Raw genomic sequence first — 23158 nt, 5'->3', positions numbered from 1 at the left:
AACCCTTCATTTCAGTTCTTTGTGTTGGTGGATGAGCCCCTTACTACCTGTGCAGTACACAGCAACTGTGTTATTTGGCCTTGGCCATTCATTTCCTCATTTTGGTCTGGTAGGTTCACATTGAGTTCACAGAAGGTGAGGACAAGATCACCCTGGAGGGCCCCACGGAGGATGTGAGTGTAGCCCAAGAACAGATTGAAGGAATGGTCAAAGACCTGGTAAGTAGAACATTGCTGGTTACAGGGAAGGCTTTGTCTGGTAGGGTGGAGACACAGGTAGAAGTCTTGCCATTCAGGACTTACACGGCTGTCATGGTGACGGAAGAGTAGCCTTGTTTGTTGTGTGTATAATAGGTTCTGAAACACAAGATGAATGAGGTCCCATGGGTAAAAAAAAAAACTATTTTGAGGTTGGGACCTTTGAGGGTGACAGGGATAATCTTGCAGCAATTCTTGGTTGTTAAGATAGGACAAGTCTTGCTGGGTACATGGTGGTACACGCCAGGGTGGGGACAGATGGGTCTCTGTGGAGTTGGATGCTGGCCTGGTCTACATAAAGAGTTCCAGGACATCCAGGGCTACATAGAGAAACTTTATCTCAAAAAAAAACAAAAAAGAGAGAAAAGGGGAGAAGAAAGGGCAAGAAGCGAGAAGCATTCATCTGTTTAACTTTATGCTTCCCTTGCAGATTAATCGGATGGACTATGTAGAAATCAACATTGACCATAAATTTCACAGACACCTCATTGGAAAGAGTGGAGCCAACAGTGAGTAAAGCTGATGGGTGGTGGCAGGGCTCTAATACACTGAAGCCCTGTGAAGGAGAACCTCAAATGCTGAGGACCCTCGTGGTTTTCCTGCGTTAGCCTCCTGGATGCTGGGTGAATAGGCCAGGCTGGGTGCTGCTGTGAATAGAAATTTGATTCTGCAGCTTCGTACATCTTCCTAAAGAGACTGCCTTTCCCTTTTGCCCAAGATAAATTGTCACTTTCAGGAATCAGCCCTCTCTAGCTAGAGATTATATTTTTACTTTTTCATCCAGTCTGCTTTACTTAGCCCACCAGTGTTTGTGGGACTCTAGACTGTCCTGGAACTCTTAGACCCTGCCCCTGCTTTTAAGGCATGTTGCCACCACCACCCAGCCTTCAAGGTCAGGGGTTTTTGTTGATTGAGATTACAGGAATAGCACAAGAATGCACTGACCAACATTAAAGGTGTGGGGGCACACACCTTTAATCCCAGCAGAGGCAGGTGAACCTCTGTTGAGTTCAAGACCAGCCTGGTCTACAAGAGCTAGTTTCAGTTCCTGACAGGCTCCAAAGCTACAGAGAAACCTTAGTAAAGTGTCAAAGTGAGCCACACACACACCCCAAAAGATTGATAGGTTGAGTGCTAGAAATTAAATCTAGGCCCTTGAAAGTACTAGGCCAAAGAATCCTCTACCCCCAGATAGGATATCTATATCAGGGTCCTGAGAGCCGGGATTATAGTGCATGTCACCACTCAGCTCCTTTTTTTAATCCATCTTTTCTGTATGACTGTACTTATAACACATGTTTTCATATTCTTAAAACAACTCCATGCTACAGGGGTTCAACAAATCCTTTTGCATTTCATTTTTACTTGGACCCATTTATTATGTTTTTGTTGTTTAAATATAAGCCTCTCTGCTCCAGTGATGGGTGAATGATGCATTCTCTTTGGTACTTTCTATTCTGTGCCGTTTTCATGACAGTGTTAATTCCCCAGCTGAATGACCTCAGTTGGCACTATTTCACATACAGCTTGAATCTTGTATGTACACACCAGGAACTTGCTTTTATGGTTTTGCTTTTTGTTTTAGTTGACTGTAGAGTTTACTTAATAGAAATAGATACAAAAAAGTACAATCATATACTTCTGAGATTGATTTCTGCTTACTAGGAGTCACAGATCTGTAGCATGGTCAAAGAACTATAGTCTACCAGTTAGAAACCTTCATTTTCTTCTATTTTCTGAAATATGCTACTTATTTCCCCAACCCACCCCATCTCTTATTCTTGAATTTAACCTGGAGCAGCTGGCCACATCAGTCCCTACCAGATTACTTTCTCTGATCATATCCTGTCTGTGGAGCTCATTTTGGACTTTGGTTTTTCTGACTGTGTAGTGGACAGGTCTTGAATAGGATTACCATGTTCTGTCCAAAGAACATGATGGAAGATTTTTGCAAATTTTGCCAAACAACTCTGTTCTGCTAAAGGTTTAGTCTCCTAGCACATTACCCCCAAACCCATGATTCCTTGAGGGACCCTAAATTAAATGGCCCTAGTATGGTGGTACACTCAGGAGACAGAGGCAGATAGATCTCTGAGTTGGAGGCCAATCAGGACTATTTAATGAGACTCTGACTTTGCCGGGGCAAATCAGGTCCCTTCAGTGACTATGTCCTTCTTTAAAAAATGTAATTTACTACCTGAATTGTAGTTTCCAAAATTACTTGCATATTAGTAGTACCTGTGATAATTTAGATAGTCTAAGACCATATGTATACTCAAGACCAGCTGTGTTTCATACTAATTAACACTGGTCATCATTAATTTGAAGCTCTTATGACAGTTGGAGCTTCTATTCAAGGCTGGAAGACAGTGCCATAGAAACTTTGCAATCTGATAGAGAGCTCAACCAGGTTTTTTTGTGGTTTGCTTTTGTTTTTTAGACACTGCAAATTTTAATTAATGGGAATGGCTCATTAGCATATTGAAGCTTAATCCTTATTCTCTTGGTTGTTGGTCATTAGTAGGCCACCATACCTTTTTGTGTTGAAGATGTGTTTGTATTTCTTTTTGTCTTAAGTCAACAGAATCAAAGACCAGTACAAGGTGTCTGTGCGCATCCCGCCTGACAGCGAGAAGAGTAACCTGATCCGGATTGAGGGAGATCCACAGGGCGTGCAGCAGGCCAAGCGGGAGCTGCTTGAGCTCGCCTCTCGAATGGTAAGCTAAGCATCCAGACCATGCCCAAGAGGTGCTGACTTTTGCCTGTTGGCTGCCACTAAGGAAAAGTATTGTGGGTCCTGGAGCCATGCTCTGCTGTCCTCCCCAGATCACCAGCAACGCTTGTGTCTCTTGACCCCTGAGTGGAGTGTTAGAGAACAGAGGTCCTATGTGCCTGGCTGTGGTTTCTAGACTTGAACGTCACTGCAGTCTCACTCTCTGTGGGCCTGAGACATCCAGTGATGAGGATCATGCTTCAGTGATTCCTGACTGGCTGCACATGCAAGTTACTGGCAATCTTTAAGAGTCCCAAAAAGGTTGATAAAGACCTAATAACTATGTCTATTGTGTGTTGGTCCCAGTTCATGTTCTTATCCTAGTTCCCACACTCAAAACCTCAAATTGGAAGAAATGTTTTATGGGGAGTGGTTCTTTAGTTCCTGTAACCCAAGGTGAGGTCTAGCCTTTGGCTGTCCTCTAACATCCCTGGGCTCAGTCTCCAGGCCAGGGTCTGCTGTTGGCATCCTTGCCTCCTGCCTTGCGAACCTTGCCCTGGAGTGTGTTCTGCCTATTCTTGAATCACTGTCATCAGATCCTCCAGAATTCCTGAAAATTTTTAGAGGCTGACGGTGTTCTTCCTGTATTCCATCACTGCCTGCTGTTCTTTCTTGTGGGCAGTAGAGGACACTGAGACTGGTGTGGATTCAGTAACCTATGATAAGGCATTCTTTCCTAACTATCCATGTAGGGAATGTGGTCTAAGTCCATTGTACTCAAGGAATGCTTCCCTGCTATGTGGGATGTTGCAGTTCTGGTGGAAACACGTGCTTCAGGCTCAGTTTAGGGATTAGTGCTACTGTGACTACACTCAGGGCTGAAGGACCAGCCCTGTAGTCCATTCTTTAACTGTACTATGTTCAGGAAGATAGATCATAACACCAGCATAACATAATTTGAAAGATTAAGCAGGTATCCTGGAATAGGCACTCCTACAGACATGTTGTTTCTGGAGGCTGCTGCAGACAACTACCCGGGCACCACCTCATGGTCTTTGAGACGTTAGTAGTAGCCTCTTGTGATTAATGGCTTCATCCACTTTAATTATATTTTAGGAAAATGAGCGTACCAAGGATCTAATCATTGAGCAAAGATTTCATCGCACAATCATTGGGCAGAAAGGTGAACGGATTCGTGAAATTCGTGACAAATTCCCAGAGGTAACGCTTTCCCCAAAGCACTCTCCCTTCTTTTTCACGTTTGGTTTTTGTTTTGATTTTTGATTTTTGTTTGTTTGCTTATTTTTTGTTTTCTTGTTATTTGGGAATCAAACCCCTAGAGCCTTGTGCAGTCAAGTAAGTGTTCTGCCTCTGAACTACACTGCCAACCCCAGAAGCATTCTCTGACTTCTAGGAGTGAAAATAACTTTTGCTTAAGGAATTGTCAGTATTTCACTTTAAAAACATAGACGCTTATAGGCATACACACCACAGTGGATATCTAGTTTGAGGTCAGGGACAACTTTCAGGAGTTAGTTCTCTTCTATGTGAGTTTTCAACTCAGGTCATCAGCCTTGGTGGCAAGCACTCTTCCCCACTGATCCATCTTGCTGTCCCCAAAGTTTAGTATTACAATAATTGTACACTGTCTCCTGGTGATTTGTTTTAGGTTATCATCAACTTTCCAGACCCAGCACAAAAGAGTGATATTGTACAACTCAGAGGCCCCAAGAACGAGGTGGAAAAATGCACTAAGTACATGCAAAAGATGGTTGCGGACCTGGTAGGTGACTTTATGTGCCCTCTGGGGTTGGGGAGCAGGACTCTCACAATTCCTGCAGTTCTGCCTTAGGGGTGGTCTGCTGTGTCGGGGGCTTGGAACAAAGTGTTGGTAGCACCTCTCCCAGTGCCTTGGTGTTTAGTTTTTACTGTTGGAAATTATCTGCTTGTTTGTGGTGGAATTAAAGTGGAAGATGCTAGTTTTCCATATCTCCCTATATATATTTTTCTTGAGGGGATCTTCAAATACTCAGAGGACCTGCTCCCATCTTGTAAGGAAAGAGATAACATAGGTAAAGAGGGAGTAATTTACTGAATTAACTGCTTCCTCAAAAATTGAACTGGAAAGGGAGCTATAATTGAACCTATCTGTAATCCTAGCTTTCAGAAGTAGAGTCAGGAGGATCTTGATTTCAAGGCCATACTGGCTACATATTAAGATCCTGACTCCAAAATGAGAGAGGGAAAAACATAATTAAAGGGCCTGGAGGGATGGCTCAGTGGTTAAGAACACTGAGCTCTTCCAGAGGACCCAGGTTCAATTCCCAGCACCCATATGGCAGCTCACAACTGTCTGTAATTCCAGTTTCTGTAATTCCAGGGGACCTGATTGCCTATGGGAAAGCACTAATGCACATAAAATAAAAATAAATAAATTAAAAAATAATTGTAAAAATACAATAAGCTGAAAGGTTTAGAAAATATGACAAGGGGATTGATGGTCACATGAGGGGTTCCGTTGTAGTTTCTGTCTCTCCTGAGAGTTACCACTGAACTACTGCCGTGATGCTACTAGGTGCTATGCTTCTTAGGATACCAGGGCTGACAAGCCTTGACATCAGTTGTTGTTGGAGCTATATAGACAGACTTGTAATATATTGAAGAGCTAGTCTTTGGACTGCCACTGTATAAAGGGACTTTCTGTAAATTGATATGCCAAGTTAATTGGGTGATGGACAGTTTATCTAATTATCCTTATCCTTAAGTAGGTGGTGGGGGAGTAGTAGGCAGTTTCTGTTTGCCAACAGTATGTACTTGAGTTCCTGTAGTTTTGTGGGATAAATGGGAGACTTCATCCTCTGTCTGACATGAATAGTTATTGTGCCATTCTCTTGTCTTTAAGGTGGAAAATAGCTATTCAATTTCTGTACCAATCTTCAAACAGTTTCACAAGAATATCATTGGGAAAGGAGGCGCGAACATTAAAAAGGTAATCAATTCATCTTGCCCGCCCTAAAACCTTTCTGGATTAAAAGGAGGGACTGACCTTCCTTCCCAACCCTGTGCTCGTGTGTCTACTATAGGAAAACTGTTTCTCTTATGTACATCTCCTTTAGATTCGTGAAGAAAGCAACACCAAGATTGACCTTCCTGCAGAGAACAGCAACTCTGAGACCATTGTCATCACTGGCAAGAGAGCCAACTGTGAAGCTGCCCGGAGCCGGATTCTGTCTATCCAGAAAGACCTGGTAATGGAAGATATTTCTTGGTGGAACTCCTTATCCATTTCCTGTGTTGTAAAATCTGGGCTCAGTTTTATACCTGGAAAGTGTTAATCATGTGATCAGCAACTCTCTACTTCTGTTTAATTCTTATTTACTTAGCAGTACAACAATGGTGCCATTTGTCCTCGTATTTGGCCCAGTGTTACTTTAGTGGATTTGGTTTTTTGTTTTTTTAATGAATTTATTTATTTATTATGTGTACAATATTCTGCCTATACGTATGCCTACAGACCAGAAGAAGGCACCAGACCTCATTACAGATGGTTGTGAGCCACCATGTGGTTGCTGGGAATTGAACTCAGGACCTTTGGAAGAACAGGCAATGCTCTTAACCGCTGAGCCATCTCTCCAGTTCCTAGATTTGGTTTTTTGAGACAGGTTTCTCTGTCTAGCCCTGGCTGTCTTGGAATTCACTTGGTAGACCAGGCTGGCTTCAAACTAAGAGATCCACCTGCCTCTGCCTCCAGAGTGCTGGGATTAAAGGTGTACCAACATCACCACCACCCTGCATAGACATTTTCCTTTTGTTAATTTTTATGCCACTTGAATATCATTTCCGGAACTGGAGAGATGGCTCAGTGGATAAAGGACTCAGTGAGCAAACTTGAGGGCATGAATGTCAGAAATCGTATTGAAGCCAGGCTCAGTAGTATATGTCTGTGATTGCAGTGTGTGGACATACGTAGATATGGGAACTGAAGACAAGAGAATCCCCAGAATCTGATAGACTTAACATATGTAGTAGATAAAAAGAGGCCCTGTCTCATACAGGGGGAAAGATGAGGATGATACACCCAAGATTGTCCTCAGACACATACACAAGGATTTTTAAAAGGAAAGCAAACTGTATCTCAAAGTGCCCACTGAATTTTGTTTACCTTTTTAAAAATTAACATGCTATAAATTAGGAATGTTTTCATGTGCAGTTTGGTGTGCACTCCTGGAATCATCTTATTGTGTGGTTTCTCCTAGGGAGACCTAAGTGAATGTCTTTTCATACTAGATAGAGCGCGAACAACACATCAGAGTAACCAGTGCACCAAAGTCCAATTTGGTAACCCAGTGAGTTTATTGGTCATTTTACAGAACATAGATGAGAGGTTACTTACAGCTACATGGGTGACCTCATGTGAGAGCATCATTCCTGAACCTCAATGTACCACTTGGAGACATCTTAGACAGTTGGAAACTTCCTCTCTCTGCAATTATTACTTCATGTATAACTGTAGAAAGGGTCATTGTGAATCTTGTAAGTTTCAAGACCTTTCCAAGACTTTGGAGGGTTTTTTAATTCCTGAACTTAATAAATTTACTTGCTGAGACTGGCACCTTCTCCAGGAGAGAACTTGTTTTTGTTTGTAAACTGAGTCTGACTACTTAGCCTTGCTTGGCCTGGAACTCAACAGAGATCCACTGCCTCTACTTGGGATGAAAGTTATGTGCCACTACACCCAGCCTAGAGAGATTAATTCAGAAATCATTATACAACACATCCCCATAAGTCAAATTAGTGTCTACTCATTGTTGCAAGATTTCATATACTTTTGAACTTTGAGTACTAGGAAACCATTTACTCCTTTTGGGTTGTTAGACAATATCACACCTGACTGTATCTAGTTTATGTCCAAGTACCTTCTGCTGAGGTTAGACGCATTGAGTACTGTGATAGTCTTCCAGAAACTCAGCACCATGTCATCTACTGAAGGTGGTGCTCTGGCTATGATTGGGATACAGGCACCATCCCTTCCAGTCCTAGGTTCCTTGTCTACCCAGGGTAATGTGTATGTAGACCAGTATTTGAGTGGCCTCTTTCTCAGGGTTTTTATCCATGCTTCCCCCTTTAGATTCTGGTCTGTGTAGTCAAACGGCCTCATCCCCAGCTGATACCTGTTTCCTCACTTCTTGTGACTCAGCTTGCCTGTTTCTCATCACCAGTATCTTGGTTTTAATAAGAAAATTTGTCTCAAGACATTCATCTATCTGCCAGCCACCTGCAGAATTGACTAAAGCAACAGGTCCAGCATTGCATAGTCTAAAGTCATGGCTTCCTATTCTCTTCATGCCTTCCTGCTGGCCTACACCCAGCATGCCATCCTGTTTCTTCAAACACCCTCAAGCTGGAGCTACATTCTTTTCTTGTGGGCTTTTCTCACCACACAAATTATAACTTCCTCTTACTGTTGGATTTGATTTCAGGCCAACATAGCTGAGGTGGAGGTCTCAATCCCTGCCAAGCTTCACAACTCTCTGATTGGCACAAAGGGCCGTCTGATCCGCTCCATCATGGAGGAATGTGGTGGAGTCCACATTCACTTTCCTGTGGAGGGTTCTGGAAGTGACACTGTTGTCATCAGGGGTCCGTCCTCAGATGTAGAGAAGGCCAAGAAGCAGCTCCTGCATCTGGCTGAGGAGAAGGTGAGTCACTGCTGACGCTCCCTTTGTCAGTCTGGACAGTCTTAAGTGTTCTTCCTTGTGGCGGGTCAGAAAACAACTTTATAATAGGCACTATGTGTACAAATGCCCTCACATACGAGATTAGAAGGTAGGTACTGAATCATTAAGGTGGTGGGTTAAGGGGAAGCAATTAACATCTCAGATTGGACTAAAATATGATTTACCAGAGAACTCAAAAGTTCTTTTATCTGTAGTTCTTGAGATTTGACCGAGACAGTCCTCTAACTTCCACTGCCATCAATTTAGTAACTACCACCTTTTCCAAAGACTCCCCATTAGTCCTTCTGTCAATCTCCCAGGGGCTGGTGTGCTGGTAATTAATGCCTTTAATTCCAGCAGTCTGAAGGAAGAGGCAGGCACATCTCTAACTTCCAGGCCAATAAGGGGTGCATAGTGAGAGCTGTCTCAGAAAAAAAAAAAGCAAACAAAATCTCATAGGTCTGAATATAGACCTTTCTACTTGGACAGAACCACAGGTTTGGGATGACCAGCCTTACAGGCCAGGATGCCAGCTGATGGGGACGCCTTCCTTCAAGTGTAGTTTCTCTTACTGCTGTAATAGTAAGAGGGTAATTAAAGAAAACACTCAATGTTGAACCTACAAACACATACACTCTAAAAAAAATTTTTTTATCAATATTTGCTTGAGGTAGCCAGACAGAAGAGACACATGTCTTAACCCCAGCATTTGGCAAGGCAGGCAGATTACAGTGAGTTCAAGGCCAGCCTGGCCTACAAAGTTAGTTTCAGGAAAAAAAATTGCTTGGACTATTCTGATCTTTTGTTTTTCTACATAGACTCAACTATTATTATCTCTGTTTTAGTGATACTATAAATAAACATTTTTAATTTTCTGTGGTTGACATGTAGAAATATATTTATTATTTATACATACTAAATGCTTATCAATTCTCATATCTTGGCACATTTCTGTCTTGTATGTAAAACTCACAGGTCTGTGAGAAGGGACATTAGTTTTTAAATAATGTTGATTTTGAACATCTTTATCCAAGGAGTGATCAATGTTTATGGTGATATTTGGTGAAGTCTTCTCCCTCATATTCTTCATGCTGTAGGCCCGGGGACATATCCAAAAGCAGGCAGGCTGTATTCTGCCAGACACACACCTGTAAAGAGATCAGTGTCCAGCTTTTGTTGTGCCCTGCTTTGTTGGTGCAAAAGAAGGGCTTTAGGCTACCGTGAGTTGAGGGCCCTGTCTCAGCTGTGGCCTTTATGGCTAGTGGTTCTTCAGGCTTGAGCTGGTGAGTTGCTGTTGTACTGGCTGTTGTACTGGTCTGTGGTGCTGGGAAGGAACGGGGCTGGCCTTTGGAGTACTTGATGTGTGTTTAATCTGGAAGAATATGAAAAAGTGAGAAAGCCATGGCCCAGCAAACCCTGCTCTCCTCATGGCTTGCACTGTGTCTGTTTGCCACCACACATTAGCACGCCTCCAGTGTCTAACAAATGGCTTGGAGAAGTTTAGTCATTGCTGATAACTAACAGAACCAAAGTTATTTCTGTATTTTTCTGATGGCTGTGGAGAAAAATGACTGTCTAGGTGTTCTTGTGTGAGGTGTAAGATGTGATAATTCTATTGGGTGTGGGGTATTAATAAAACACAGGACACTGCAGATGATTAGGAGAGGCCACCCTAGTTCTCAGATCTCGTACACTGTGGCCCAGGCAGGCTGTGAAAGGCAAACATACATGAAGTTTATTTCTGCAGCAAACCAAGAGTTTTACTGTGGACATCCGAGCCAAGCCAGAATATCACAAATTCCTCATTGGCAAAGGGGGAGGTAAAATCCGAAAGGTGCGTGACAGTACTGGAGCCCGCATCATATTCCCAGCTGCTGAGGATAAGGACCAGGACCTAATCACAATCATAGGAAAAGAGGATGCTGTCCGTGAGGCCCAGAAGGAGCTGGAAGCACTGATCCAGAACCTGGTAAGTAGCTGGCCTTAGCTGTCAGTGTTGCTCATGCTGTGGTAGGAGGGTAGGTCTTCTTCAGTTCCTTTCTTTACTACAGGATAATGTGGTTGAAGACTACATGCTGGTGGATCCCAAGCACCACCGCCATTTTGTTATCCGAAGAGGTCAGGTTTTGCGAGAGATCGCTGAAGAATATGGAGGGGTGATGGTCAGCTTCCCACGCTCTGGCACACAGAGTGATAAAGTCACCCTCAAGGGTGCCAAGGACTGTGTGGAGGCAGCCAAAAAGCGCATTCAGGAAATCATTGAAGATCTGGTGAGTAACCAAGGGGCTCTGATTGGACTCTGATCACCTTTGTGTGTCCAGGAATCCATAGAGCGGTCACATGAAGTCACCAAGATTGCCCTGAGAGTGTCCCCTTCTTTACATGTCTTATAGTCTTTCTTGAAAGGCCTTAGCCCCCTCTGCTAATAGTCAGCCTGGTGCTTCTTTGCTGAGTCCAAGGCTATGTCTGATGTGACTGCCCACCAGCAGACAGTGTCTCATGGGCAACTTGCTTCAGTGAGGCTACACTTGTATGTAAGGCAGGTATTATATTTATATGAGTCTGTGTAATAAAAACTTGCTGTGGGTTGTGGGTATCTTTTTCACTAGAATCCATTGCAGGAGGCCAGCCCCCCTACCCGGGGTACCCCTTCATCCACTCATCCTGGGATCTCGGGGTTCCCTTCATAAAAGGTGGTGTGAACTAGTGGGGAAGATGGATAGGGAGAATGCTATACAATGACCTGTATTTGACCTTCGTTCGTTCTTGTGTCTACCTTCAGGAAGCTCAAGTGACGGTGGAATGTGCTATTCCCCAGAAGTTCCATCGATCTGTCATGGGCCCCAAAGGTTCAAGAATTCAGCAGATCACTAGGGACTACAATGTTCAAATTAAGTTCCCAGACAGAGAGGAGAACCCAGGTGGGTCTACTTAAGCTTTGCTCTAGTGATCACATTGGTGGTGACCATCACTACCCTTGGCGCTGTCAAATGAGTCGATCCTGGTGGTTCTTTCTTGCCTCTTGTTTCAGCCATTCTTTTCTAGACACTACTTGAGTAGTAGAGAGGTGTCTGTTCAGCCGTAAAGAACCCTATGTGCACATATGCACACACTCTGCAGATAGATCCTCTCCAAGCCTCTTACCTCCGCCCAGGGGTACCATTAAGGTACCCCATATCTCTTCCAGAAAGGCCTTAAGCCTAACAATGCTTGTTACCTTGTTCTATTTGGGTAGTTGGTAATAAGAGACTTTGGTTGAAGACAAGAAGAGTTAAATGTGGTCCATTGCCAACGAAGTGTCATGTGTGAACTTGACCTTTGCGTGTGTGAAACACAGGGTGTGGGCTCTACTATTGATGAGTCCTTGTTGATCTGTATAATCTAGAAACACCCTGCAGCCTGTTGTGTATATACTCTGTCATTGGCTTGGTGTCCATGGCATTTGTCCAGTCCATTTTCCTAAGGATGCAGGCCACTTATTAGGAATCTCGACCATACTGCTCTATGGATTTCAAAGCTGAGCAATCTGTTCTCAGCAGTTTAGTGTAGAAACACTTACCAGAGGAAAAACTGTATGGAATAGCATAATGAGCTTAGTGTGTTTTCTTAGCCTCCCCCATCCCTCAATTATCAGTACATGTTCTAACTTTGAGTATGCATTTATACAATTATTTTATCAGTGAGTGTTTCCTAAGAACCTTTGACTTAACCTTGGCATGTTCATCAAGATTATGTCTAGTATCACATGGCTATTACATAATTCATTGTGTGTCTTTGGAGCTTTCCTAGTTTAATTCCAGTTGATGGTTCTCTCAGTATTTATTCTATTAGCTCACTTTGATGCATGGGTTAATATTATGTGGGCATTCTACAAGATAATATCATCTGTGCATTTATACCTTGTGTGTGTCCTAGTGACACGTCCCTTTATTTGGGGGCTTTTCCTTTCTGGCATGAGGAACTATCGTGGGCCTATCTTAGCCTCTTCTTTATTGTCTTTCACAAATCTCTGAAACCCTGCCAATCCCTGTCCAGAGCTAGGTCACTTGAATTGAATTCTACGTACCAGTGTTGGGTAGTGAGTGCTGCATCACAGCCTCCCCAGCATTCGGACTTCTCTGCACGCCTGTGACTCACGAGTGTATGTGATTGATAGCTCTGCAGTTGTCAACTAGGCTTTTCCCTTTATTCCTAGTTCACAGTGTAGAGCCTTCCATCCAAGAAAATGGAGAAGAGGCTGGAGAGGGCAGAGAGACCAAAGAGACTGACCCTGGCTCTCCCAGGAGGTGTGACATCATAATCATCTCTGGCCGGAAAGAGAAATGCGAGGCTGCCAAGGAAGCCCTGGAGGTGCGTTTGCCTCACTCTTTCTCTTCCTTGATGGTTCCAACTCTGCCCAGGTGGCAGCAGACCGTAGATCCTATCATTTCAGTCCTAAAAGTGCAAGCATTTGCTCTATGCCTTTTTTCGCTGCTCACACAGCCCAGGGAGGCTATTTCTTTTCACCAGGACTCAGGATTCTATAGTTTATTCCCTGACAGTAGTGTTAGGGCCTAGCCTCTTGGGCCATAGCCATGGTGTCTGTAAAAGGATCTTGTTAGTAGTGGGTGAATGTGAGCTCGTCCAGACAATGCCTGCATGGCAGTATCTGTTGACTGGTAGTGGTAGTTGCCATGCAGGAGCAAAGACTGAGGAGTGGTAGACAATACATGTGGGAATGGAGTGCAGACAGCTGATCCACCTGTCCAAGAGACTCCCTTGCAACCCACACAGGCTTTGGCAAAGTTGTCACAACCACAGAGGCATGTCAGGAGTTGGGCCTTAGTATACTGTGTCTTCCCAGTGGGCCTTGGCCTGCTAAATGCTGAAGTATAGGTACAAGAGTAAATCCTCTCTGTCAGCATTACCCTAGACTGTGCTCCCTGTCCTTTCTTTTCATTGAGCATTGAGATCCATGTAGACTGTTGGTCTGGAGCTCATGATTTCTACCTAATTTTTGCCATTGTCCTTCTAGGCACTGGTTCCAGTCACCATCGAGGTAGAGGTACCCTTTGATCTTCACCGTTATATCATTGGGCAGAAAGGAAGTGGAATCCGTAAGATGATGGATGAGTTTGAGGTAAACCATGTTCACTGGGTGCTATACTATGTGGGGACTGTTATCTGGAGAAAAACCCATGGCCCTCTGAGTGCTCCTGTCTTTCATCAACCCATATTGCCTCTGCCTCCATTGTTTTGTGAAGTGAACCACTGTCCTTCCTCCCGGTCTCCCTCAAATTCCCCAAGGCAGGTGAGCATCACTCCCTTTCCATCTTGGTCCTCTAGACATCATTGACTCTGTTGTGACAGGTGAATATACATGTACCAGCTCCTGAACTGCAGTCTGACATCATCGCTATCACTGGCCTTGCAGCAAATTTGGACAGGGCTAAGACAGGGTTACTGGATCGCGTAAAGGAGCTACAGGCTGAGCAGGAAGATCGGGTGAGCAAGAATGGGGCTGCCTGCCTGGACAAGGGTAGGAAACAGTCTGGTTCAGAGCCTATTTCAGACAATAGGGCAGGAAGCCAAGCCAGGTTTCATTCGTTGCTGTGTTGTCAGAATCTGGTGGTCCTATTATGAAAAGGCTAAAAGCTCAGAGTTTCCATTACTCCCCAAATCAAGAGAAATATTTTGATATATCAGCTACTACAGAAAGTATAGAAGATAGTCCCTCATCTCAGGGACAAGTAAGTTGCTCTTGTGCCTCTGGCAGGGTGATCTGTAAACAGTTGTGAGAGACATGCTGCTGGGGAGTTGGGTGCGGTCTGGGAACATGGAATATCACTCTGGGGAACTGACCCTTTGTCGGGAGAGTTGTGTGTGAGTGCACATGTGTGGGGCAGTCCTGTGGTAGCACAGCTCAGAAGCTTGTGCACATTATGGCTGCTGTGGTGCATCTCTAGCCTTAGACTATGGAGGTCCTGGACGATCTCTCTGTCCTGTGGACAGACAGGCTCCAGGAAACTGCTTACGGATCATTTTCAATGGCTGAGTTACAAAATATTGGCACAGGGTGGGCTGTTTAACATTCCCTGTGGGAGATCCTTTAGCCCATCTCCCAAATATGGTTCCAAACAGAAAATGTCTTGGCCTCTACTATATGCCAGCCCTAAAAGACTTAGAAGATTTTATTCAAACTGATTCATCAGATCCCTGGTTCATAAATCAGAAAGCAAGAATAGAACTTCAGAAGCAATTATATACTAGGTGAGGCATGAACAAGATATCTAGTTCTATAGCAGGAGCGAAGCAATACCTAGTTCTTCTGGACCACCAGGGTTAACTTAAAGGCCTCCACATTAGAGTTTCTGGCTTATGTTTTAAAGAGCAGACTGGACCTGAGCAGGGGTGGTGTGAGTTCAAGGCCAACCTTGAGAAACCTGTGAAAAAACAAACAAATAAAACTGGAAATGGTACCTGAGTACACGTGCTCATACTCATGAGCTCTCTCTCTCTTTCTCCACCTCCCCTTTGCTCCCCCTATCCCCTCTCCTCCCCCTCCCCCCATCCTCTGCCTCATTCTCACTTCATTGTAGGCTTTAAGGAGTTTTAAGCTGAGCGTCACTGTAGACCCCAAATACCATCCCAAAATTATCGGGAGAAAGGGGGCAGTGATCACCCAGATCCGCTTAGAGCATGAGGTGAACATCCAGTTTCCTGATAAAGATGATGGGAACCAGGTAAGATGACCATCTAAAAGGTTGTAGCTAGAATACTTGGGCACGTAGAATCTTGTTGACCCTGGGTTTTGTTTTGCTGATGATGATATTTTTGAGAAAGGTCTCTGTGTAGCCCTGGCTGTCCTGAAACTCAATATGTAGAATAGGCTAATGTTGTGGGATATTTGATAGCACTGTGAAACTCCAAGACTGTTAATAAAGTTAACCTTGGATCATGGGGTGGAGCCAGTGACTAGTTGTCAAGAATTAGCCATAGAGAGTATGGAGCACTCAGGAAGATGGATAGAGAGAGGCACAGAAAAGAACAGGGAGGAACTTAGGCCTTTTAGGTTTGGGACAAGTGGAGATATGCTCTCTTGCTGGTCTCCAGCCAAAAAGGAAGGTCAGCTGGTTGCTTCTCAGCTTCTCTGATCTAGCAGGTTTTCACCCCAATATCTGACTTCCGGGTCTTTATCAACTTAGATAAAAACAACAGGCTAGCATTGAAATCACATGGATCCATCTCCCTCTGCCTCCTGAGTGCTGGGATTAAAGGCATGCATCACCATGCCCTGCTTGACTTGGAAGTTATACTTGGGCAGAGTCTGTGATTTGTCAAGTAGGAAACAAGTGGATAGGTTAGAGGGACAATGGTGTGAGAATCTGACTTCAGCTCAAGCTATGAACCAGGGCTTAGTAGTTGTCAGCTTTGTGCTTCCTCGATTATTATCTGGGCTATAAAGCAGTTTTAAATTCCCTGTACCTACTTTGGCACTCCACACAGCCAAGCCCTGAACCTCCAGCTGGTTCCTCCTTGGGCCATCGTGCCTACATGTACACACTATGTCTACCAGTGCCCAGACTTTGTGGCCAGGCTCCATTGAACTACTGGAATCTGAAGGATAAAAGCCAGCCCAATCTAGATTCTCTGCATTCCCCATTCCATTTGCCATGGTCACTGATGAGCTCTGCGCAGCTTCCTATTATACATAAAAGAATGTGAAGTGTAACTCACCTCCTCACTTGGTTCCATCCTGGTGGGCACACAGTCCATCCCATTCCACCTCACCTCCAAGTTTACTTATTGCCCTCAGCTATGAGTTCAGTCCTTCCTTCTTTATTATTCGCTGCCATATCCATACTGGGAATTGAACTAGGGCCCTCTGGAAAAGCAGTCAGTGCTCTTAACAGCTCAGTTATCTCTACAGCCCTCAATTTAGAGATATTTTTATATTAATATCTCCAAATATATATGTCCCCAAATGTGGGAGGGACATAGTGAGGACAACGGATTTTATATGTGTGTGTATATATAAATCATCAAAAAAATATATAGTTTGTTGTCCTCACCATGCCTAATCTCCCATCAGATTCCCTGTAACTACTAATATTTTTAGGGGTTGATTCACCATTTTGACTTAACTAATCTTTGAGCCTAGTAGGGTAGAGCAGATGCGTCTCTTTATATAGGGGCACACATACACCATAGGATATGTGTAGAGGTCAGAGGACAACTTGTAGTGTCAGTTTGTTTCCTTCTTCTACCATGTAGGTCCCTAAGATTGAACTCACTGGATTTGGCAGCAAGTGCCTTTACCCACTGAGCCATTTTACCAGCCACAATCTCTTTAAACCCACAGCTTTTTCCTGTGAGAGTTGCACTTGCAGAAGTGATTCTGTGGAGTGTGCTGACCATGGCCATGGCATGCCTGTTTTGGGTGAACCTTAAATTGGATCCACTGCCTGGCTTTACCCTTAGTCTGGACAGGAAGTTCTTAGTCTGCTGCCTCTCCCCTTGTTCCTAGATCTCTTGCTTCCCTCCCAGGCTGGATCTTTCTGCCTCCTAATGTTAACTCCAGGTATTTGTTACTTGTATAGTCTCTCTGTGTTCTGTCCTTTTATTTGGGGCCTATTATCCAGGAAATTAAAACACTGCTGCTGTTTCATTCCTACATGTTGTTGCTCGAATCTGGAGACCTGAGCTGGTGGGTTTGAGTGAGCAGAGAGGACTCTAAGGGTCTTGGACTCCTCCAAAGCAGAAGGTTAAGGAGCTGGGAACTTTGCCTCAGTAGTCCTCAGCCTTGTGCCTACTTTCTTGAAGCCACATACTGGTACTTCTCCATCTTTATGATCAGGTGTCCTTCCTAGCCTTGTCCTTTTTGATTTTTTTCTAACATTTCACACATGTACATGTGTGTATGTACATGTGCATACAAATGTGTCCACCCCACACCACAGCACACACATGGAGATCAGAGAACAGCTTGAGGGAGTGGTTTTTATCCTTCCATCTCAGTTCTGGGGATCAGACTCAGGTTGTCAGATTTGGTAGCAAGCACCTTTATCCACTGAGCCCTCTCACTAGCCCTCCTTTATGTCCCTTATGGAGTTTGGGAAGGAATAAGTGCTTAATGGATGTTGACTCTGAGTGGTTGTTTTGCTTACAATTTCATTTTTAATACGTAATTATTTTTGAATGTCTGAATGTTTCACCAATGTGTAGTACCCAAGGAGACCAGAAGAGATCTGGAGTTGTGGGTGATATTTGTAGCTTTGTGGGAGCTGGTTACCAAACCCAGGTCATCTATGAAAGCAGTGTGCTCTCTTGACTAGTGAGCCATAGCTCCAGCCCCAAGATTTAATTTTTAACTTGTGTATTTGTGGATGGACTCATGAGTCATCATGAGAAGCCAGAAAAGGGCATCAGATCTCCTGGAGCTAGAGTCACAGGCAGTTATGCACTGTCTGACATGGGTGCTGGGAATTGGCTAAGAACTGTGGTCCTCTGCAAGTATGGCAAGCACTCTTAATTGCAGAGTCATCCTTCCAGCCCTTAACCCTGATGAGTTTTGACCTTATTCTGAAAGAATGACTATCTCCCCTAAGATGTGGTCTGATGAAGAACCACCATCCACACACCTGCCATGTGTCATTTCCTTTAGGTCAGCCTACTCAGCACACTGCTGATCCTGGGCGTCCCAGAAGAGTCACTCTCTTCTCTGACTGAATTCTCCTTTTTAAGCCTCAGGATCAAATCACCATCACAGGGTATGAGAAGAACACTGAAGCTGCCCGTGATGCTATCTTGAAAATTGTGGGTGAGCTTGAGCAGATGGTTTCTGAGGATGTCCCATTGGACCACCGTGTGCATGCCCGCATCATTGGTGCCCGAGGCAAAGCCATCCGGAAAATCATGGATGAGTTCAAGGTAAGTCCAGACAAAGCCAACTGAAGCACAAGATTGAGAATGCCCATCTGTCCCAGAGCACTGGCAACCTGCATACTCCTACCTGTACTACTGACCACACGGAGCTAGGAGGGAATGGGTATTTGGTTCTAAGGTATTAGGATCAGAACCCCTGCAAGCTGTAGGACAGTGTTGCACTCTGACATCATTGGTAAGTACAATAATGAGGGCTCACAGGAGGGCAGAGCCATCAGGCTGTCGGCCATGCTCTTCTGCAAGGTAGGACTGTCGGGCACAACGTCTTCAGGAAACCAGGTGGTCCTGGCAGGATGAGGCATGTGACTGCCTCAAGTGAAGAATTCTAAAACCTGACTCTCAAAAGTTTCCTGAATTCACTAAGAATAGAAGTATGATGGTGGTACTTTGGTCTAGAGTCCTCCCTTTAATGCCCTTTGACTTTTCTTCTTCCAGGTGGACATTCGCTTCCCACAGAGTGGAGCTCCAGACCCCAACTGCGTCACTGTGACAGGACTCCCCGAGAATGTGGAGGAAGCTATCGACCACATCCTCAACCTAGAGGAGGAATACGTGAGTGCTGTGCAGGCGGGGCCCGGGCTCGGCTCAGCCCAGCTAGCGGCCCTGCTATGGTCCTCAAGTGACAACCAAGTACCTCACACGCTCCCATGGGCAGGGGCAAGTGGGTGGGTGGGTGGGTGCCCTGTGGTATCTAGCAGAAGGGGCAGCTGGCTGTCTGTAGCTGACCAACACCACATTCCCTGCCGTGCAGCTGGCTGACGTGGTGGACAGTGAGGCGCTGCAGGTTTACATGAAGCCCCCAGCACATGAAGAGTCCAAGGCACCATCCAAAGGCTTTGTGGTGCGAGATGCTCCCTGGACCTCCAACACCAGTGAGAAGGTCAGGTGGCACTTCTGTATTGCCTGTTCCCCATGGGCTCAGCTGCTGGGATAGTGGGGTATGGGTGGAGTTACTTTGGAAACTAAGTCAACAAGAGCCAGCTGGCACTAAAGTTGTGTCCTCCCTCCCCACAGGCTCCTGATATGAGCAGCTCTGAAGAATTTCCCAGTTTTGGGGCTCAGGTGGCTCCCAAGACCCTCCCTTGGGGTCCCAAACGATAATGATCAAAAAGAAACCTTTCCAGCCTGCTGCCCAAACCCAGCCACATGATGGTTCGTCTCAATCTGACCCAGCAGCTGGACCCTCGTAAATTGTTGATGCTCTTCCCCCTCCCCGAGGTCTCGCAGCAAAGCCTGGTGGGCTGGCCTTGTGTGGCTGCTTCTCCAGGCCTGGTCAGCACCCAGCAGGCTCAGGGTCTGCTCCTGATGCTGTGCTCTGGGACAGGCACGCCACTGTGTGAAACACTAAGCAAGGTAATCGAGCATTTCGTGATCACAGACTCCAGCTTCCTGGTCCACCCAGCATGTAGTCAGCACTCTGACCTTCACACCAGAGCTCCAGCGGCTAGGAGCTGACTTCCTGTGTCATGACCTCAGGAAATAAATTTCCTTGACTTTATAAAAGCCAAAACGTTTGCCCTCTTCCTTTTCCCACCTCCCTCCTGCCCGCCACCTGTCACCCAGACCTTCCTCTTGTGGAAAGCAGTCAACTACCTTTAGCTGTCAAAATCTGCTTAGCACAGGCTACAGGAGAGGAGGAAGGCATGGTTTTGGACAGCAAAGAGGTCAGATGTCCTGGTGATCAAGTGGGTTGAGAGGTAGAGGGTGACCTGGGTAGAACTGATGATACCCATGTTGGGTTCTGAAAGCATCAGGGGCTTCTGCTGCAGCTTCAGCCTCGTGTGCTGGAATATATACCCTAGAGGCACGGCTGTGTGTATGTCACCTGGGTTCCCTGTGACTGTCACAGTGGACTGGGATGACTTGAGAGACTTTGGAGGCAAGGGGAAGTAGAGAGTGGCTTCTCTTTGGTGGGAGAGGGGGCTTGACGCTAGTGACAGCTCGACTTTTCCTACAACCTTTGGCCTCTTTGCCTCACCTAGACACCTCGTGTTCAGTTGCCTTCTTTCTACCTCAGCCAGTGTGATAGTACTCTCATGTGTGGGCTAGTGCCACCTCCAAAGCTCTTCTCTTGATTTAGACATTCTGGTGATTCTGGGCTTGCCATTGAGTTTAGGAGGGTAAAAGCTAGTGCTTTTCCTTCAACCCACATGATTTAGGGGCTGGTACAGAGCAGGGTGCTCATTCCCAGCCAGCCTGACATGTAGGCTCTAGCAAGCATACCTGGATGCTTTATGCAGTCCTGAGGGACAGATTTGAGGGCAAGTGTCATCAGTAGAGGCTGTTATTTAGCATGGGTTAAAAGGGAAGACAATGAAAACAAAGGACCCAGTACAGAGAGTGCTGCTAGCTGAGGGAGGCCTTTTCTCAGGTGCAAGAGGTAACTTGGACTACCGGCCCCAGCCCTCACCAGGAAAAGTGGTCCCCAGTAGAAGTGTCCCTTTTGTGTTGTGGAGACTGAGGACAGGTCTTTTATCTCTAGGTCATCTGATCAACTAGCAACATGTCCTGTCCCAGATACTTGGGTTCCTAGAAAAGCCAACCTGTGCCCATCTCATGGCCTTTCCTGGGAACTAGTTGTCACTTCTACTGTGACACCTTTCCCCAAGTCTTTCACTCTCCATTTACTAACTCAGGCTTGGCTACCTGTAGACTCTTAACTCCTAAGTGGATCCAGAATTGCTTCTCCAAGTCTAACTTCGTTCCCTGTAGATGAAGCAGCCCCACATGTACCCCATTATAGGAATGATAGTGAGACAGGAAAGAACATCTGCTTTGCCGGTAGACCGGCAGCTTGGGCCAGGCGGGGGAGACGGAGAGGGCGTCCCTGCCTTTCCCGGGAGCTGTCTCTTCTCCCATCTGCATGAGGCTGGGGACACCTTGCTTCCCTCCTGCCCTTCCAGCCCCCTCATCATCTTCACTGTCATCCTACAACATCCAGTCTCCTCCTTCCCCAGAAAGTAAAGTTGAAATGATCACCACAGGATTTTGCACATCTCCATTTATTGCTAAGTGCTGTAGCTAAGCCCTGCCCTACACTGTTCAGGTCTCACTCCTTTTCTGATTGTTAATAAGGACTATGAAATTGACTGTGCCTGGATCACCTCTCTGCAGCCTCCAAGCTGCTGAGGGGCCTAGGCAGGGGTGGGGAGTGTCCTTTCCTCATTGTTGAATGTCTTCCATGTCCTGTTTCCATAGCTACATCCATCCCTTGGCCTTAACTTTGGAATTTGGAGATTATATGCAAACATGTGTAAAGGCTCATGAATATGGATGACACTGGAATTTTATAAATTCTAAAATAAAACCCAAAACCAGATGCAGTGTGATGAGACTCATTTTATCAAATATTCTCTCCTTGTGACTAAATGGTAACAGTGCCCCTGGGTAATTCCTTGATCCATTTTAGATTCTCTGGCAATTCTGTCCTATTCAGTGGGATTTCCCTGGGGAACTCTTGCCTGTTCCTGCACCTTGAACCATCCCAGTCAGTGGCTTCCCCTGAGCTATTAACTGAGACAGCTCTGCTTGGAGAGCAGCTTGATCTTTGCAAAACCCACATCCCCTGGTGTTCTGTTGACATTCTTGACAGGCTTTCCCAACACCAGGCTGAGGTTGACGTGGAGGCAGGGTCCTGCCAGGAGGCTATAGAAGCTGAGAAGGAAGGGGGTGAAGACAGAGCAAGGATAGGAAAGGCTGCTCCAGTTCCCTTGAGATAGAAGATCCCATTAAAGAGCAGGGAACTAGCATAGCACCTCTGTTGCTGAGAAGACTGACAACCCAGCATCTCCATCCCAAGACGTGCATTCTGAGTAAACAGACCTGCAAAATGGTTCCAGATGAAAACAGGACCCCACAACCAGTCTACTTTCAGGTCTCAGCAGCCAATAAACACCTATATAAGGCCCTCCCTGGTGTGCAGAGGAAGTAGTCGCTGGGAATCCATGACTCATTCCTGGCATAGTTGTCCTGGATGAGGTAAGGGGTGTGTATAAGTGTGGGCCACCCTGCATTGGTTTTGGTCAAGTTTAATATTTTAAAGATGGAGCCAGTGAGATGGCTGAGCAGATGCATGCCTTAGTTACTGTTCTGTCACTGAAAAAACAAGGTGGCCTTCAGAAGAAACTTTACTTCGACTTAGGGTTCCAGGAGGTGTAGAAGTCTGTAATACTGGAGGCAGCATAACAGCAGGAGGTCGAAAGCCCGCCTCTCGGCCCATAAACATGAAGAGCACCAACTGGAGTGGCACACTTTTCCTCAAAGCCTACTCCATAAAATTTCCTCTGGCCAGGCTGCAACATCTAAACATCCCCAAATAGCATCACCAAATGGGGATGGAGCGTTCAGCTGCATCCTTCCAGGGACATTTCTCATTCCAACCACTGCACTGCCAAAGCCTGGCATTCTCTGGAATGAGTTCATTCTCTGGAGCCCGCAGAGAAAGAACTGGCCCCACAAAGTTGTTTCCTACATATGAGTTGTGGCATACATCCCCATATTTACCCACAATAATAGATTTTAAAGATTACAACAGCAGAACAAACAGC

General features: G+C 45.4%; 1 protein-coding gene across 4 annotated transcripts in view; it reads left to right on the top strand.

The window, feature by feature from the left end:
- Window positions 1–21930, top strand: part of Hdlbp (high density lipoprotein binding protein) — a 79755-nt gene extending 57825 nt beyond the window's left edge. For all 4 annotated transcript variants that reach the window (XM_048441946.3, XM_048441947.3, XM_048441948.3 and 1 more), the window contains 19 exons: window positions 114–218; window positions 688–766; window positions 2835–2974; window positions 4087–4191; window positions 4640–4753; window positions 5873–5959; window positions 6087–6218; window positions 8451–8669; window positions 10435–10656; window positions 10739–10957; window positions 11470–11608; window positions 12883–13037; window positions 13702–13806; window positions 14037–14171; window positions 15266–15409; window positions 18411–18596; window positions 19047–19163; window positions 19363–19491; window positions 19626–21930. In XM_048441946.3, the coding sequence (XP_048297903.1) occupies window positions 114–218; window positions 688–766; window positions 2835–2974; window positions 4087–4191; window positions 4640–4753; window positions 5873–5959; window positions 6087–6218; window positions 8451–8669; window positions 10435–10656; window positions 10739–10957; window positions 11470–11608; window positions 12883–13037; window positions 13702–13806; window positions 14037–14171; window positions 15266–15409; window positions 18411–18596; window positions 19047–19163; window positions 19363–19491; window positions 19626–19712 (2619 nt within the window). In that variant the 3' untranslated portion in view covers window positions 19713–21930. The remainder of the gene's footprint in view (window positions 1–113; window positions 219–687; window positions 767–2834; window positions 2975–4086; window positions 4192–4639; window positions 4754–5872; window positions 5960–6086; window positions 6219–8450; window positions 8670–10434; window positions 10657–10738; window positions 10958–11469; window positions 11609–12882; window positions 13038–13701; window positions 13807–14036; window positions 14172–15265; window positions 15410–18410; window positions 18597–19046; window positions 19164–19362; window positions 19492–19625) is intronic.
- The last annotated feature ends 1228 nt before the right edge of the window (window positions 21931–23158 follow it).

Source organism: Myodes glareolus, chromosome 1 (genome assembly GCF_982192425.1).
Source record: "Myodes glareolus chromosome 1, mMyoGla1.1, whole genome shotgun sequence".
In the NCBI taxonomy this organism is placed as follows: domain Eukaryota; kingdom Metazoa; phylum Chordata; class Mammalia; order Rodentia; family Cricetidae; genus Myodes; species Myodes glareolus.
Note: the sequence above shows the minus strand (reverse complement) of the source record. Positions and strands in the feature narration are given on the sequence as shown.